Source organism: Equus quagga, chromosome 17 (genome assembly GCF_021613505.1).
Source record: "Equus quagga isolate Etosha38 chromosome 17, UCLA_HA_Equagga_1.0, whole genome shotgun sequence".
NCBI classification, from domain to species: domain Eukaryota; kingdom Metazoa; phylum Chordata; class Mammalia; order Perissodactyla; family Equidae; genus Equus; species Equus quagga.
Window position 1 is genome coordinate 46,020,421 of NC_060283.1, and position 19,595 is coordinate 46,040,015.

General features: G+C 40.2%; 1 protein-coding gene across 2 annotated transcripts in view; it reads left to right on the forward strand.

The window, feature by feature from the left end:
- Positions 1-2,808, forward strand: part of CUL3 (cullin 3) — a 90,899-nt gene extending 88,091 nt beyond the window's left edge. For both annotated transcript variants that reach the window (XM_046643705.1, XM_046643706.1), the window contains one exon: positions 2,327-2,808. In XM_046643705.1, coding sequence (XP_046499661.1) covers positions 2,327-2,458 — 132 coding nt within the window. In that variant the 3' untranslated portion in view covers positions 2,459-2,808. The remainder of the gene's footprint in view (positions 1-2,326) is intronic.
- Positions 2,809-19,595: the final 16,787 nt, after the last annotated feature.

Genomic DNA, 19,595 nt, shown 5'->3' on the forward strand with positions numbered 1-19,595 from the left:
GGCACAGATGTTAGCTCAGGGTTAATCTTCCTTAAGCACACACACAAAAAGGAAGATTGGCAACAGATGTTAGTTCAGAGCTCATCTTCCTCAGCAAAAAAGAAAAAGAAAAAAATATATATGGGAGAAGAGGGTAATTGGTTTACTAAAGTCTAGAAGAGGAAAGGCGAGAGGATTATATAGAGAACACAGTGGTAGATGTGTTAACAGGGGTGTTACTGAATATGTCTCTTCCTGGGAGCCCAGGGCAGGGTACAGGGTGTGTGCTAACCAAGGATGGATAGAAGTGTGCATAAATGTATATATGTAAGGTGGTGGGAGCTTGAGGAATTTCAAACTGAAATGGCCTCTTTCCCTATGTAAAACAGGACGTGAGGTTACAGTGTTCAGCAACTTATTGAACTCTAATACTATAAATTGGTATTATCAGTCTATACCAGAGATAGGCAGACTTCTTTTTTTTTTTTTCTAAGGAAGATTTGCTCTGAGCTAACATCTGTGCCAGTCTTCCTCTGTGTTTTAGTATGTGGGCCACCAGCACAGCATGGCCACTAACAGACTTGCTGTAGGTCTGTGCCTGGGGAACCAAACCCTGGGCCACTGAAGCGAAGCATGCCAAACTTAACCACTAGGTCACCAGGGCTGACCCCAAACTTTGTCTTTTTTTAATGGCCAGTTGTAGCATGAAGACAGCCATAGATGACAAATGAGTATGGCTGTGTCCCAGTAGGGATTTTTAGAAAACAAGCACTGGGCTCTAGTTTGTTGACTTCTGGTCTATACAAAAGGTGTGAAAACTATAACTTTATTCAGCAAGGAGCTGAGGAGCACATTTTGAACGATAACATAAATGTAGAGTGGCTGTTGATGGATTCGAACCAAAGGAGTGAGGGCGTTGAGCGTCCTGGTGAGGGTGCAGCAGAAGCGGCCTTGTATGCACTCTAGACCCTGTCAAGAAGGAGGTGTGGTCATAAGTCAGTTACAGCTTAGAAGAAAGGGGCAGAGGGGCAGAGAGGTCTCAGCGGGTTGAGAACGAGTTAGTTGACAGTGGAGTGATCCTACTAGGAGGGTGCTAGATTTTAGTTGGAGAGTGAAGGGCTGAGGTTTCAGATTTCAAAAAATTATCAGTCCGTTGTGGCCTCAAGAAATGAACTGATCCAACAGGAATAAAAGAAAAACTGGCTGATGGATGGATGATCTGCAAGAGAGGCAGGTGGATTAGTGGGAAAAGCATGGACGTTGAGGCAGAAAGGTTTAGATTCTCATCTCTAAGTGCTCACTCTGTTTACTCCGTGTTCATGTCACTTTTCCTCTGTGGCTTATTTTCCTCATTGGTAAAATGAGATAACCTACTTCACAGGGTTAAGAGCATTAAATAAATTAATATATACAAAATGACTGCTATGTAGTGCATAGTCAGACTTCGACTTTTATTTTTATTTTTTTATTTCTATTATTTATAGTTTTATTATTACTGATATCACAATACCTGGAATCCTAACAGAAGTTGGAGGAAAGAATAATAAGAGCATTTCTGTGGACCAGGCATTATTCTAAAGCATCACATCTGTTAACTCATTTAATATGCACAGCACCGCATGAGGCTCAGTAGCTTTCCCTGGGTCCTAGAGCTAATAAGTGGGAGAGCTGGGCTTTGAATCCACGCAGTCCCAGCCCAGAGTCTGTGCTCTTAAACGTAAACTTAGGGAATTTGTGCTACCCCAATTCTGTGAGTTGGGAGAGTAACCCAGAAGTCAGTAGATTATAGCGTCAAAATGGTTAAACTGTAGAGTGGTGTACATTCATATTAATATATTCCAACTGATTCAACTACACCTTAACGCTCGCAGTCTGATGTGAGGATGTATGTTCTAACCATACGTTATGTTTTCAAATAAAGCCTTTTTTAATTTTCTATTTTTTATTTATTTTATTTTATTTTTTTAAAGATTTTATTTTTTCCTTTCTCCCCAAAGCCCCCCGGTACATAGTTGTGTATTCTTCGTTGTGGGTCCTTCTAGTTGTGGCATGTGGGATGCCGCCTCAGCGTGGTGTGATGAGCAGTGCATGTCCGCGCCCAGGATTCACACCAACGAAACACTGGGCCGCCTGCAGCGGAGCGCGCGAACCTAACCACTCGGCCACGGGGCCAGTCCCCTTTAATTTTCTATTTTTAACTTTGGTAATCAAATTACCGAAGTTTAATCTGAGTCTTAAAATGACACATCAGTTGGATTCAGAGATGATAATTTCTGTGTGTTTGTATGGAAATGCTATATGTTTTAAGTTTTCTGGTAGGAATTAATTTTCTCACCTTCCCTTTTAGGTAACTCAACAGTTGAAGGCTCGATTCTTACCAAGTCCAGTTGTTATTAAGAAACGTATTGAAGGACTTATTGAGAGAGAATATTTGGCACGAACACCTGAGGATCGCAAAGTATACACATATGTAGCATAAAATGCGCTCAGAAATTTGATTTATTCTTGGACTGTACTCTTCGCATGGACTGGGAAGTTCTTTTAAATCATTCAATATTAAGACGACCATCTCTTCTATTAAATTACAGTACATGTTCTAGACCATTCAGATCCAGCCTTTACTCCCTTTGAGAGTTTTCACCATCAGTTGATTGAGCTTCAGGCTTTACAACGTTTAACCCTGTAGAGATCATCTTTACAGCTCCTCGGAAAAATGTGAATGTGCCGCGTTTTGTTTTCAATACTGTATGAAAACAGGAAAAAAATAAAACAAAAATTTAGAAAATACAGCTCATTAAAATAAAATTGTTGGATTTCATTTCCCCAGGCCTTCAGTGTTGATGTAAATGTGTTTTGTAGTGTTGCTTAGCACTTTGCGCATTGTATAAGTTGGGTAACAAAAATGGTAAAAGAAATGACACAGTTCCCAATTATCTCGCTCTGCTTAAGACATTTCTTTAGCTCGTCGTGTTTAATTTAAAGGTTTGATGAATATGCAAAGACCGAAGCATACAATTTGAGCATGCTTTATTCTACCACTTGCACTTACTAATCTCATATATGACCAGGAACTTTTGTTTTGGGCTCAATACATTCCCGGATTTGGTTTTTCCTTGTTGTAATTTGAGATTTCCCAAATTAAGTCTTATAATGATTAGGCTTTGTTCTGCATTATCTCTAGAGAAAGAAAATATTTTAGTATGTATAAATTGTACAATAATCTTTTGCTGTCGTACTCACTGCTGATAGTGGATTGTATAGGGCAGTGTTTATATTTCATTTATTGTAGACAAAAGTAAATGAATTTAGTATACACATACCCACTAATTCAGTATGTCAGAGCACAAAGTTGGCAACTGGTTATATTTAATTCATCCCCTTAGAAAAGCACATGCAGCCTACACTTTGTTTATAAATATCTTAGGTTCCCCCTCTCTTAAATATATATTTTGGTGAAGCTGGGGTGCACTATCAATTTTGTGTTTCAAAATGCATTCTAAAGATGCAATAAATATGATTACCTTGATACTTTTTAACGACATCTTCAGTTCTTGCAGCTAATTGTGTTTTGGAAAGTGATTAAGCAATATTTTTCAAACCTGATGATTCTTGGAGGTTTAGCTATCACCCTCCAAAGATTCATCATTTCACGTTTTCAAAGATGTACTTTGTGCTGAAGATTCATGGGGGTTATCTTGTGCTTCCAACTTTCACCAATGTTTTTTACCTGATTGATGGGCCAGGGATGATAGTTTACTTTAACTCCAGAGTATTTTTATCTTCAGTTCTATTTAATTTTGTTTCATTTTTGTTTTTATAAGACAGTGTTTCAGATATGTAATTGGGGCAAACCACTACAGATTTCTGTTGGATAGAAAAATGAAATGTTGCTAGTAAGCTCAAATAACTGACCCTTCGTTGACTATCAGTACTGTTGATACATTTATTAGAATGTATGTCTTAGAAGATGGTTTCTGTTTAAATTTATGGTCAAGTTACATTCTAATATGGATTAAAAACTCCACATAAATCTTTTGCCCCATGCGTCTTGGGTTATAATTTTCCTTTTAGACCTGCACATATTCCCTTACTGCATTTAATTCTGTCTCCATTTGTACTGTAGAATTAAAAGCCCCGTGCTCTGAATCTCTACATTTTCCACTTTTACATGATGCATTTCAAATACAGGTGAAAACTATCATGAACATTATTCTCAGGATACTCTTACCAGACTTTAGCAGTAATGGGTCAGTGTAACATGGAAAACCGAAGGGTTTCACCTTCTGATTTTTACTTAATTGGAATTTCTATAGTGGTACAGTGTTTATCTACAGGAAGATATTGGTATTTGAGGTTTCAGAATTTTTTTATTGATCTCAATTCCCTATTAAATGATATATAACGCCTTGAGAAATAGAACAATTCAGATTGTCAGGTTAATAAATAGAAAAGCTGTAAAAACTCCATTTGAAATCTCCTAAATGAGATACTAAAACAGATTTAAGTGCTAATTCAAACTACTAAAAATCAGTAAAGTTAAATTTATGTCAGTTTCTCAAGTGTGGATGTACAAATCAAACCTAGAGTTTAGGTACATTGTTAGGTTTGGAGCATAGGTTTGACATGTATGCGTCTAAATGCTTCTAAGTATGTTGAAACATTTCTGAATTGCACTTGAGTGGACTGGTCGGAGAATGATGCTACATTGAAAAACAAAATTGGGTCACCCAATGTTTATATGTTTAGCTCATAAGTATTTAGCTCATAAAGCTCATAATGATACATTTTGAAATAACTTTCTTTTCAGCAAGAGGTCATTCATGCTGTTTTTCTGTTTTTTTAATGTCTTAATTTCGAAGAATGATGCCTCCTCACCCTTCGTTTAATCCTGTCGCTGTGAACAAATTTTGGTGATTTACTTGAAGAATTTTAAGGAGGGCAGATACATAGTTTTTCCAACTGCAGAGATCATGTAATCTTTGTTCGTTTGTTAATTTGTAATTTTCTGCTATCATTTTTGGATCCAGGGCACTGTTTATTTTGAATTGTTACATAGTTATATTATTTAAAGATTGAAATGCATTGCAACTAGGGAACACGGCCTCACAAAATAAAATGTGATGGTGATTGCAAGGATTCTCTATGTCAGTGAATTTTAAAAGGAAATGGCTGAAGGGATGCCTGTCTCTAAAGGATATATTAGGATCACGTGTGTAGCATCATAAACACAGATGTACCACTCCCAAACTCCCGAGATGCTGATAGACCTCCTTGGTAGGCATCTTTGTCATAGTAAAGCGCTGTCGATGTTCCATTTGCCCAGTGCGTGTGCTGGGCAGCAAGAACAGCGTAGGTGACAACCACTCGCCTTAAGGTTGTGTCCCCATTCCTGGAAGACTAGTACATTGGTATCACCTCAGGCTTCTAAATATTGTTCCTCAATTTGGAAAGTAATATGTCAAGTCCAGATAATGCTGTTTTTGTTTATAGTTTATTCATTTTGAATAACTGACGATTATTACAGGTTTTATCTTTGTCTACTGTAACACTCAATTTTTATAGCCTGATTTTCCGTAAGCTGTTTGTTGTGTACTGCTGTTAGATTGTCGTCTTCCTGAGGGAAAGTTGTTACATACCAACACTAGATCTTAGATTTTACTATATGGTATGTAGAGTGACTCAAGTGTCTTGTGCCCTATTGACATGAATGTTAAAACATTTCAGGTTAGCAAAATAATCATAAATCGTTTCTATTCCCCAAAGCAGAAATAATTAGAAATGTTAAATAAACGGTAAAACAACATGTAAGTGTTTACTACCACGTGTCAGACACATCCTGAGTGCTTTACGTGTGTGATTTCGTTTAGTCGTCACGTCAGCTCTGAGATGAGAACTGCTGCTCTCCCAGAGTTGTCCAAGGTTACTGCCAAGAAATGGCAGAGCTGGGAGTGGGACCCAGATTGGTCCTATGTGCTGGCGCCTGAGCCTGGACTCCATATGTCAGGCTGACAGAATTTCCTACTTATGAAGTTTTCATTTACTTTGTACCTCGTTCACATGAAGAAAAGTTAGGGTATATAATACGGCAAACTGAAGTTAAAAATAATACATGGAAGCATCAATAATACATGGGAGCATCTCAGTATGGAACAAGGTATTTTTATTTATACTGTTTGCTGATAGTTTTTGCTAGGAGGGGAAACAGGCAAGGTAGTGGCTGCTATTCTGCAATCTTCAGATCTTGAATTTTAAAAAACGTTTTCCTTATTGTGTGCCTTTCTTGTACCAAATCAGTTATTTAACCAACAGTAAGAGGGAGTCTTCAGAATGACAGTGAATTTGACAAGTAATGATACAGAGATCATGAAGCTAGCTCTCAGGAAACATGAACAGCTAGAAAATCTTGAAAACTTATTTAATCATTTTAGAAATAGCAAATTTGTCTGTAAATGTGTCATTTAAGTGATTTGATCCTCAACATTAGGATCTAAGTTGAACCTTCAGTTAGCTGTGCAAAAATAGCTTTAAAATTATAGGTGAGGAGCTTAAAGTAGCCTTGTATATTTTTTAGTAAGTTAATGAAATTGTCAAATTTCGATATTTGGATAACAAAGTACAGTTCAAATAATACATGAAACTTTATTAAGAATTTTTACAGTGTGGGAAAATTAAAATCCTAAGTCTCAAAATTCTTTCTGCAGTTGTGATTCTTAAATAAATGCCTCAGCACAATGTCTGGCATGTGGTGGGCGTAGGCACTCAATAAATCTCAGATGAATGTGCTTAATGATCACCAAGTGTCTTGCAAGAAAGTCTTAAAAAAATTGAACTTCGTAAATTAAGATTCGCGTTGCATTGTTGGGGCTGTGACATAATCATGGTGTAAGAATTTTTTTATACTTTCATGAGTGTAAATCAGCTGATCTTTGGTTTTCAACTAAGTAAAAAGTGGGAAATCTAGACCAACTGCTGATTTGTTAGATGGTAGTCAACGCTGATTTAAAGCTGCCTTGACTCGCACAACACCCGAAGAAAAAACTCAGACTTAGTGATAGAAAAACTCATTCAAGATCCCACTGACAGTTAATGGGGTGCAGGAGTTTGGGCCCAAGTCTGTCTGATTCCAAAACCTGTGCTTTTAATGAGTATTACTGTGTTCCCAGTAATGTGGTTTTGGCAGACTGTGGACAGAACTTTATAAATTGCACTTGGATCTGAAAGTAGATTTTCTTGGTGAGTATTTTGGTGAAAGTTTGTGTTGATTGATTAGAAACTGTTCCCTTGGAGAATTCGTATTGTGAAACTTTTATAAATCCTGCACAAGAGAAGAGTCGGTAATAGCTGTGCATATTGGTGTATATGATATATGCACGTTACTTTGTTTATACTGTTTATAGAACTGTCAGATATCAGTATCTAGAATTCATTTTAACTTGTATCCCCTCTATGATGCTAATCTCTGTATGAAAAAATAACTGCTAGAATGATTTTTTAAATGGAACGGAATTATAGGACGAAAGAGAAAACTTTTCCTTGAAGGGCATGGAATGAAGTGGGGGAAAGGGCAAAATCTGCTCTAGCAACCGGGAGACCGGTGTATGGAGCTATAAAATAGTAAGACTGTCAAAACCTGTTGCAACTTCTACATCTGAATGAAGCAGGGAGGGGAGAAAGCCCTTCCAAATAAGAGAGTCTGCACAAACTATGGTCACCACAGTTTAAAGTTTTGCAGGATTCCTCAGAAAAGCATTCTTACTATTTTTTGACCAAAATTAATATTACCCAAATTTGTAATAAAGCATTCATATTCACCAAACTGACTTGAGCTCATTAAAAAGTAGTGCAAGCCATTCTCCACGAAATGAAGGGTTGTAATCATCGTTATACAAGAGAGAGCTGCGGACTTTGAAACCCTATGCCAGAAGAGGCCTGGCGAGAGCTTTGATGCTTTAAAACCTACCTGCACACCAGAATTTCCCTGGGAAGCTTCAAGGCACAAAACAAAACTAACGCCTCCTGTAGATTATGATTAGGAGGTTTGAGGTGATTCTCATGCAGCTAAATTTGGGAACCATTTCTTTAGATTATAGGTGTTATAATAATGCGTATTAATTCCCAATTTCCCTAATTAGAAGAGCACTTTCATTTGACACGTAAGTTGTGAGATTTTAACATCTTACATGGACTTATTACACCTCAGCTGGTAAGGCAACATGTCAGTCAAAGTAGACCAGTTAATTCCAAGCTCCTCCAGGTCACAGATCACAATATTAATCACGACCCAACCAACTGTCATTAGCGGATCCTCCTAACTGGGAGGAGGTGGAGAATCAGTAATTGTGTCCTCATAGTCAAAGGGCAACCTGTGGTCTCACAGTTTTAATTAGGCATTTTCACTGGGAGAAACTGAATCTAGAAAGCAAGTATTCAAAACTCAGTGACCTCTATCCCATTAGCAGGAGTTGAGATAGCAACACTGAAAGAGTGATTCTAAGAAAAAAGCAAGTGCCTACTGAACACATTAGGATTTCTTGTCCCCATAAGAATCATTTGTTATGAAGCAACTTTGTGACATCTGAGTGACAAAAAATGGTATGTTTATGCCGCCAACTTTGTAAGATTATAAATGAGTGTAAACCACAGTCTTGGCTATCAGTGTAATCCAAGCGGTTCCGTGTTTCCAGAGAGATTGAGTCTTTGCTGGGATGATCATCTGCTTAATCTGGCAGGAGGTGTCTCGCTTGGGAACATGAAACTCCCAGCTCCCTAATACCCAAACCCGACTTTTGGACTATTTCTCAGGAACGAGCTTTCAAAGAATCGTCCCTATTCTCTTCTTGTGCCTGGAGTTAAGCAAAATACATGTTTTTAATTTTTTTCTCATTCTTGAAAACAAAATTGGGACTCAAAACCAGCTCCTTCATCAGACTGGTGCATAGATCAAGATCAAGTGTGTAAGGAAACCCACAGGCTCCCCAACAGGCGAACTCCAATTCTCAAGGCTGGTGGGGTGGTGAGGCCCCCTTCCAGCCTGTGCTTGGGCCCCTGAAGGTGCACTCTGGAGATTTCTCGCTAGTCGCTGTCCTCAGGACTCTGGTCACAGTAACTGCTGCATCAACCCGCGCGTGGACGCACAGCCTATTCAGGTTTACTTCTCTCTATAACTTCCACTTCTCCATAGGACTGAACTATGAATCCAGCGGTAGATCTGTGCGACAAACGGCAGTACTGCTCCCAAGGGAGATTTTTCCCTCTGTAGCTTCTCCAGAAGATTTGGGCTTGGATTTACCAAAGGAGCAGCTGGTGGCATGTTCTCCTCTAACAGCTCTTAGCATGATACCTGTCAGTAAGTTCTGACTAAATGCTAACTTCATTCCAACCCATTAGTAACAACATCATTCATTCAGGAGACATCGGGTAGGGTCCCCCACTTCTGTGTAAATAATAGCCCTGCATATGAATCCGAGCTGTTGCTTTAGCCTTCTTACTTCACACTCTAACCAACTGAACTTATTGCCCGGAAACCTTGATATAGAAACTAAATCAGTTCGTACTATTCTCCCCTCTCGTTTGAGCTAGTGTAACTTCTTGAAATATAATGCTTAATCATCTATTATGAACTTCCTGCAGTCCTTCCTTAAAGTCCCATTTTTTCTACTGATTTTTTGCAACTAATATAAGCAAAAAGTGAGTTACTGAAACAGCTACAATACAATCACATTGTTGAAATCTAGTTTTGTGTAAATGTTTCGCATATGTGTTTAAGCATGTGTGCACATGGATGTGCACCTTTGTGCACACGTGATGAATGACATCCGATCTTAAGGGTAGATAGCTAGTGGGCAGATTGATAAAGTCTGTTGTGAATTACCAGACATATAGTTTATCAAATGGCAAACACATAGTAATAAAATGAGTTTAAACCCATTTTATTTCACCAGCTTTGCTAAGAAAGAGTATATTATTAAATAATAAAATTCTATGTTAGGCAATAAACGTAACTGTACATACAAGCCTACATAGATGGAACTCTTTAGGACATGTGTTGACTGAGAAATATTAAAGTTGTATTTACAAGTTAATTTCTCATGCTCAAGTGCGTCATTATCTGATATTAAGATGTAAATAACTCCCTTCTTTGGTAAAAAATGTTGTACTAGAAATGTATAAACGTATAAAGATGTCTACGTATATAACAAAAATGTTACATTACCTAGCACAGCCAAAGATTTCCATGATTTATGTTCTTTTCTATTTGTGGTGTCAGTTTTCTGCAACTGTGTTAAACGTCTACACCTTTCCGGAAAGAGGTGAGTGGCTATATAACCTGGTCTGCCTCTGACGGCTCTGGGTCCATGGGCATCAACCGCAGTAGTTCGAGCTCTGTGCCTTTCCCGTGGTCTATGGCCTCCCTCCGGGGCCCAGGGCGAGTCTCCTCCTTTTCCAGTGCTCTTCCCTCTGACTGCCTCTTGCATCTCCTGTGCTGCAGGCGGACACAAAGTAACCGCAGTGGTACAATTGCTCTTCAGGAGGAAACAAGGCTAAGACCAAGGGAGGGGGCGTGGGGGCCTAGCTTTGTGAGTTTGTTCAGATGTTGCAAGGCAATTTGGTTTTGGATTCTGATGTGTGGGGGATATCCAACCTCCAGAATAACCACGTGGAATTGTATAATGAGAAATTGCCTCTCCACAGTGACTTCTAATTCTAAGTTTCAGTCAGTCCAAGTATACTAAAAAAAAGAAAAAAATTTTTTTATAGAAGTGAAGAAGCTTAAAAGGGGGACGAGGGTAGGGTGACAATACCAAATACCACAGAGTTCTGGTTCATTCCTTGGTTCACACACGACAGAGTGTGTGCAAAGAATTTATAAGATCTGTATATTTTCAGAAGTTACCAACATTAGTGGCGGGAACCCCCTCATCCACAGGTGGAATTGGGGTGATGTGGCTCAGTGAACATTCCCAATCTGTTACCTAGTTTGTGTGTCCTACATAACCTACTAAATTTAAAGAATGGGAATGTGATGAAATATATTTAAACTATATTGAACAGCATTTTGTTTTTCATAGAATTCGTTTGTTTAACCATCTTATGCATCTTTAAATATTTAACCATATTTAATACGTATCTTGATATATATTTATGTATGTATCTTCTATGTGCCAGATAGAGTTTTAGGCACTGGAGATCCAGCAGCAAACAAAATAGACAAAAAGCCTTGCCCTCAAGAGGAGTACATGGGGGAGAATTGCCAAATATAGTCCCCTATATAACCTGCAGAATGTGATCGATGCTGTGAGGAAAAGTAAAGCAGCTCGTGTTCTCTAGGAGTGGCATGGTGGAGGGCGTTAGGTCGTCATTTTAAATAGGATGACCTGTGGAGCCCTTGTTAGAAGGTTACATCTGAGCTAGACAGGACTTGAAGGAAGCGAAGGAGCAAGCAAGCCATGCCACTATCGGGGAAGAATGTTCCAGGCAGAGAAATCAGACAGGTCGAAGAGCTGCCCAGAATGTTCCAGCTCAGAGAGGAGGCTGATGGCACTGGTGCAGAGTCGGGGAGTGAGAGAAGTAGGAGATGTTGGAGGTAAGAGGGGGCCAGATCGTGGTGGGCTCTGTAGCCTTTGAAAAGACTTTGTCTTTTACTCTGAGCAGAATGGAGAACCGTTGCCAGGGGCTAAGCAGAGGAGGGACACAATCTAACGCATTCTTTAGAAAGATCACTCTAGCCGCCATGTACTATGGCTATTGCAGCAATCCCAAGAGAACAAATGAGGGCTTGGAGCAGGGTGGTGGGAGTGGAGGTGGAGAAAAGCGATCAGATCTTGCATTCATTTTACAAGTAGAATCTGATTGATGGGAGGATGTGGAGTGTGAGAGAAAGAGATGACACCAAGGCTTTTGGTCTGAGAAACTGAAAAGAGAGAGTTGCCTTACCTAATGGAGGCGATGGTGAGTAGTTTAGTTTCATTTCTTTTTTCATTTTTTTTACGTTTTTGGCTTATTTACTTATTTAGTCTTTTTTATTAAGAATCTATTTTTTAGAGCAGTTTTAGGTTCACAGCAAAATTGATTATTTCATTTTGAAGGAAGGTGAGTCGAGGAGTTTGGTTTAGAGCCAAAGTTCCAACATGTGGTAGACAACCGAGGGTGGGTATCGGGAAAACAGTTGGATACACATGTCTGGAGGTTAGGGCAGGAGTGTGGGCCGGAAATACGAATTTTGGAGTTGTCAGTATGTAGGTGGCACTTAAAGCTGTGAAACTGGGTCAGTTATCAATGTCTTGCCTCTCAGCTCCAAATGCACCCTTCATAGGTGCAAATGGATCCGAGTCTTTTAAACATTTTCCCTCTCCCTGCTGACATGGTGTTAACTTTTGGCAGTGGAAGGTACTGAGGAGACATTGCAGGAGGAACAGTTTCCCATCCTGGGTCTGGCGATTCACCCACCAGCATCCTGGAGAGGGTACTTTTCTTTCGGTTTGCTGTTCCACTTGCAGGGTTTTTCCAGTGCTAGGTGTCCACAGGGCGTTGCTCTCTCCAGCATTTGGCCACCCCTGACCACAGTGCTCTCTTAAGCCCTTGACTCAGGCTTAGCAGCTTGGCAGGGAACCCCAGACGGTGTGGACCTGCATCCCAGCCAAGATCGCTGCTCTGTCACCCTCTCCTCAGCCCATCCCCCCACCCCCAACGAATACTGGGAGGCCCTAATAACTGGCCACCTGGCCTTCGTCCCATGCAGTCTTCTAACCATCTGGGCCAAGCCATGCACAGAAGTTCATCAGGTCCCAGCAGAGCTAGGCCTCTATCTCCTGGTTCCAGCTGCGCCTGTGGTGGTGCCTGGACCCCTCTGCACGCCCAATCCCCTTTGTACAACCAGTCCCTTCCGTTAACCCACGCATCAGCCTCAACTCACCTGCACCCTGGGGGTTTGTTTCCCATGGCCTCCCCAATGTGGACACCATATATTCCAGGCCTTGCACCTCAGTGGCACCCCATCTCCCTCTGCACACCTACCTAAAAGGTGAGCCTTGGCTCACCTGCATCCCAGAGGGTTTTCCTGCCTGCCCAGGGATGATGGGTCAGCAACTTTCTCCTCCTTCTGGTGGGCTGCAGCCACACCTTCAGTAAGGTCTGAGCCCCTCCAAGTCTGTCCTCCTTCCAGTACTCGGTCTCAAGGTGCCCAGTAGAGTTCTCCTGCCACCTTCACAGTTACTCTCCCAAAAAGGCTTAATAATTCCTTATTTTAAACTTGCCCCGTTTAAATTACTGTGTGGTATCTGTCACCTAATTGGACCTGGACTGATACAGGAGTCGAGGGCAATGAGAGAAAAGAAGAGGTTTCAGGACTTCAGCTCTGGGGCACCTCACCATCAAGAGGCTGGGAAGAGGGACTCATAAGAGACAGTGTAAGCAAATGGCCAGGGAAGGAGAAAACCAAAAGAATGTGACGTTATGTCATAGAGCCAAGTGGAGAACATGTTTATAAAGAAGGAAGAGATCAACCATGTTAAAAACTGCTAGTTGGTCATGTGTGATGAGAATTGGGGATTAAACACAGATACAGCAATGTGGAGATCATCAGTAACCTTCACAAAAGCAGAAAAATCAGAAGGAATATAAAGATCATCTACCAACCTCATACCCAGGGCAAGAGTGCTTTCCAGGCACCCCAAGGGACAGATCTTCTAGCCACCAACAAACACCCGAATTTGCTTGGAATATCACTATTTAGTTAAGTCATTGTATTTATGCACTTAAGGGGCTTCTATTGTTTTAAGATAATTAGAAGCATCAATTACTGAAAGCATAGAAAGCATGAAATATTGAGATAAGTCTCCCAATACTTCTCCTTATGTATTTATTTAATGGATATTTATTGAGCACCTATTGTGTTGCAGGCATTCATCTCAGAGCTGGGATATGACAGTGAAACAGAGCAGCAAGGAGCTCGCCATCACAGAGCTTACATTTTGGTGGCAGAAACAGGTAATAATCTAGTTAACAAATACATAAACTAATGTGTTTTCAGAGCGATATGTGCAATGAAGGAAATAGAATTAGTGACAGGAGGAGTAGGGAGTGACATTAGAATTATATCAGTGGTTAGAAAAGACCTCTCCAAAGAAATGGCACTTGAGCTGAGACACAAATATGGAAGAAGGTGAGAAAAATCTGGGCAAAGAGCATTCTAGGCAGAGTGTGTGGCAAAAAAAAAAGGATCAGAGAGAAGAAGCTTTGTGGATTCAAGGGACAAAAAGAGAGCAAATAACTAAAGCACATATGCAATCTAGGAGAAAAGTGGAAGATAAAATAAAAAGGAAGGCAAAGAGCCTTCCAATTTCTGCCATGATGGAGACACAGGGATGAGATTTACACTCTAGCCCTAAAAAACTGGAAAACTGGAGAAATTATACATAAAATGATGGTTTTAAGATTTTGGATAACATGCAGCTTAGACCTGTGATCCCTGAGAAAAGGGAAAAAACAAGGTGATCCCGACAGTTGCACCAGGTTATTATAGGGAGACAGTTTCCAAGCTGAAGTACAGGGAGTGGGGAACCCAAACAGAGCTTTGCAGTCTTTCTAAGTTGATGAGTCTGAGGTCAGAGTTTAGGGAGGTCAAAGCTGGCTAGAATTCGTGGGTTGTAGTCCAGAGAGGAGAGGGCTGAACCTAGAGAGAGCCCCAGACACCTGCTGAGGTGTCTTCTCAAGTCTTTGGCTGAGTATTGGGCTGATACTTCATGAAATGAAAGGAAATTACCCAGGGCCAAGGGAAGATCCCCAGGAAAGGAGGAGGCAGAACAGTCTTGCAGCCCACACGGGACTGGGAATAGTTTGTGCCCCCAACAGCCTAGTGGAAGAGTCTCATAAAACATGTGGCATTGGGTAGAATCCTCAGAAGGGTGTCAGTCTAGCAGCTGTAGATGAAAGGCTGCTCTAGACCTATACTAACAAAGGTCAAGAGCAAAAGAATCCAACTGAGTCCAAGTGCCTTGTCTGTGAACCAGTATTTAAAGGAATCCAAAAAAATCCTGCAATCAAGGCACAAAATCACAATGTCCAGCATCCAATAAAAAATTACTAGACATACAAAGAAGTGCAAGATGACCCATAATCAATAGAAAATAAAAGAAATGGACCCAAGATGTGGAGAGGTTGGAACTAGCAACCAAGGACGTTAAAACAGCTGTTATAAATAGACTCCACATATTCAAAAAGGAGACTAAGATCAAAACGAGAAGAGAAACAGAAGATGTGAAAAGACCCTAATGGAAATTTTAGAGATGAAAAATACAATGTCTAAAATGAAAAACATATTGGATGAGACTAAAGCAGATTAGACACCATGGAAGAAAAGGTCGACTTGAAGACATAGCAATAGAAATGATCCAAAAAGCAGCACAGACTATTAAAAAAAGAACAAAAGGGAGCCTGCCTGGGGGTGTAGTGGTTAAGTTCAGTGTGCTCTGCTTTGGTGGCCTGGGGTTTGCAGGTTCGGATCCCAGGCATGGACTACACCACTCATCAGCCATGCTGAGGCGGCATCCCACATACAAAATAGAAGAAGATTGGTGCAGATGTTACCTCAGGGCTAATCTTCTTCACCAAGAAAAAAAAGAAAGAAAAAAAAATAGAGCATCAATGGCTTGTGGAACAATACTAAGTGATCTAACATATGTGTAATTGAGTCCCAGTAGGAGGAGAAGGTGGAGAGAGACTGAAAAAATATTTGAAGAAACACTGGGCAAAACTTTTCATAATTTCTTTACAACTATAAATCAGTGGTTGGAAAACTATCACTCATGGACCAAATCTGGCCTGATGCCTGTTTTTGTAAAGAAAATTTTATTGGAACACAGCTATGCTCATTTATGTATTATGGCTGCTTTTGAGTAGTTGTGATGGAAACTGCATGAGGTGTAAAGCCTAAAATATTTACTGTCTAGCTCTTCAGAGAAACAATTTGCCAGGGGGTTGGGGGAGCAGATTAACTGTGAAAGACCAGAAGGGAACTTTTTGGGTTGATGGTATTGTTCTGTATCATGAGTGTAGTGATCATTACACAATTGTATATACTTGTCAAAACTCATTGAATTGGACCCTTAAAATTGGTAACTTTTATTGTATATCAACTGTACTTCAATAAAGCTAATTTTAAGAAATTTGATAGATAGAGGCTAGTTCAACATCTTATACGCCCAGATAAAGAGTTTGGTTTGTATTTTACATGTAACCAGTGGGAAGCCAACGGAGAGTTTTAATCAGAGGAGGGGCAATTTGATTGAAAAGTTTTAAATGGTCACGTTAGCAACAGAACAGTGAATGAGGGACAAGAGCCTGATTGATAGGGTTTGCGGTATTCTCCTTGAGAGATGATGGTGGCTTTTGAAGGCAGATGATGAAGGTAAAGATGCAGAATGATAGGGATGGAGGATTTGTTTCCGAGGTAGAAGCAACAATCTTGCTGATTGAATGTGGAAGCCAAGGCTGGAACCAGACAAAACTTTCAGGGCTTGGACGAGGAGGTGGATGCTGGTCTTCACTGGGATGAGAAGGACTGGAGGAGGAAGGCCAAGTCCAGAATCTGAAAGTCGAATCCGGTTGGACTCGTTGTGTGTACTCCAGATAAATTGAAGTGTGATGTTTATAGACACAATCCTTTTATTACTGCAGTTGAATTGGGGGCATGACTAACTTGGCAATAAGATAAAGTTCACCATCACTAGAGTCGAATGTTTCTAATGAGAAACCAGCATTTGACCATTGTGTAAAAAATAAAGATTTCTCTTTTAGATTTAGTTTATCATTGTAAACTCTTGCTTCATTCCTCTCCCCAAAAGATATTTAAAATTATGTTGAAGCAAAATTAAAATGTAATCAGTGAGGAGGCATCTTGAACAGCAGTTCCACTCATTATAAACATAATCAGTAATGAGAGTAAATAAAATAATGCTCCTGTGTTAATCCTCAGCAAGTCACTTTCCTTTTCCAACTGTCAGCTCCGTTATTTTCCCCAAATATCTTATTACACAAAGGATTCTGATAAACTCTATCATTCACATGCTCATTTTCTTTAATAGCGTGCTAAATTGTATTTGGAAAAATGGTTAACCCAAATCCGTCCTTTTTATTTTTAGTCATAAAAAGAATTTTATGATGAGCTAGATGTATAGAATGTATCTTATTGGTCATTTATGCTTTTGACTTTATTTTGTGAAGATCAGTACCAGCAAATTAAGTTCTTCATGTTTAGAGGGATCTCCTCTTTATCTCTCTGTTCTTTGAGAATGATTCCTGCCTCTCTGTCCAATCTTCTCCCACCTCCTCTCTCTGTAAAACCTTTCACCTATTTCCCTATGTTTTCTCAGGCTGTGGTCAGCTAAGTACATGGAGCAAAGCAGGACCGTGAAAACGAGCTCCACGTCTGTTGGTGTCTGGAAGCAGCTTGCCCGCTGGAGTTAGTGTCCCTGACTGAACGAGTGTGTGGAGTTCTCCCCAGACCAGCTCCCCATCCTTGGCTCCTTTTCCAAGTCAGATGCATCCTTTCATCTTACGAGGGTCCTGTTTTTCTCCTACACACGTTTGACTTTAATTCTCCCGTTACAGTTTCCTTTCAGACTTAAACTCTGTCTTGCTACTATTGTCCTTTCTTCTACCTGTTATGATGTGTATTCCTCTGGTCTCCAGCTAAGCTGAGGCCTCTTAAGGGAGAGAGCTTCTTCACAGAACACGCCTGCACACTGGATCTGTCCTTTCTCACCGTACAGGAACGAGATTGGGAATTTTGACCCCAGTGTAAAGGGCTCAACTGCCAAATACAGTCTCCTGGCCTCCAGCCGTGGGGTTCGACTCCTCAGCCACATTGAACTCATCTAATAATTAGCATTTCCCTTTGAAAACTCTGATCTACAAATGGTTGCAAACATTAGCATTTTTCTTGATTTTAATCTAAATCCGACATTGAAAATCAACCCCTTTTGGTTAGATATGAGTCATTTCCCCAAACTACTGGATATCTGTTGGCCCTTCCCAAGGAGACTTTCCACTTCTTGGCGTCCCTGGATTGACTGGACCTATTTTCATACACATGCACGCACACAAATCCTTTTGTTGTTTTTATTTATTGTTGTTTTCCTAATTTCAAATCAATTTATCCCAGAAGGAAAACTCTTACTAAATGGATTGTTTTTGCCTGAATGTATAAGTTTCCTATTGCTGCTGTAATAAATTACCACAAAAATAATGGCTTGAATTTATTATCTTACAGTTCTGGAGGTCAGAAGTCTAAGATCAGACTCACTGGTCTAAAGTCAAGGTATCAGCAGAGTTGGGTCCCTTTGGAGGCACTAGAGGAGAATCGTTTCTTTGCCTTCATCACCTTCTAGAAGCTGGCTACATTCCTTTGCTCCTGGCTTCTTCCTCCATCTTCAAAGCCAGCAGTGTGGCATCTTCACCTCTCTCCTTCTCTTCCACTGCTTCATCATCACGTCACCTTCTCTCTGACTCTGATCCTCCTGCTTCCCTCTTACAGGGACCTGTGATCACATCAGGCCCACCTGGATGGCCCAGGATAATCTTCCCTCTCAAGATCTTTTAGCTTAATCTCATCCACAAAGTCCCTTTTGCCATATAAAGTAACAAATTCACAGGGTCTGGGGATAAAGATGTGGACATCCTGGGGGTGGGGTAGGGGTATTATTCAGCCTTCCATACCAAATAAACTTATCATTGTCTCCTTTTCTTGAAAATAAAAATTATAATTGGTTAAATGGCCCATAGGTCAAGATTTATCTTCTTTATGGATAGAAGCCCAGGGAGTTTAATGATCTCTACACAGTCATGTGATGAAAATGGATTAAAGGGAAATCAAGAGACAGTTTGAGATCAGCCTGTAGATCCCCTTTGCTTCTTGTCACATTGACCAGTTTCTTTTCTTCTGTTACTTCACAACCTAGAACATTATTGCAGAATTCTTAAAGCCATCCTTTACTATGGTGGTAGAATTCATTTGAAGTAGGCTGTGTAAGTGCTTTGCCACTAGACTACTCACATGAGGTTAAAGTCAACAGTAGAATTTTATGTCTTAATTCTTTTCATGCTGCTGGCAGCATATTTGACAGTTTATCATCCTTGGATTTGAAGTGTCCCAAGTAATTTGAAGGATTGGTGTAGGATTAGGTTGATTTTGTAGTAGCTATCAAGAATCTACTACAGGCAATGTGCCCAACTGACCAACTTAAAGAACAAGTGGTCCAAACGGAGAGGCGAGAGCAATCCCGTGAATACCTAGCAGTGCGGGGAGTGTAGGAGCCACTGAGGAGGGAGCCCATCCATCCGGGAAGACTTCAAATTCTTCCTTGCTCCTTCAATGCTTCATTTGAACCCACTTTCACTTGGGAAAATTCAAAGGGTGGGGAGCGGATAGGAAGGTATAGTTTTTTTAAAAAAAAAATCAATAGACTATTTTCCAGAGCAGTTTTAGGTTTACAAAAGATTTAGCAGAAAGTATGGAGACTTCTCACATATCCCTTCTCCCTCCTACTTACAGTTTGCCCTACTGTTGATATCTTGGGTTAGCTGGGCACATTTGTTACAATTAAGGACCAGTGTGGATA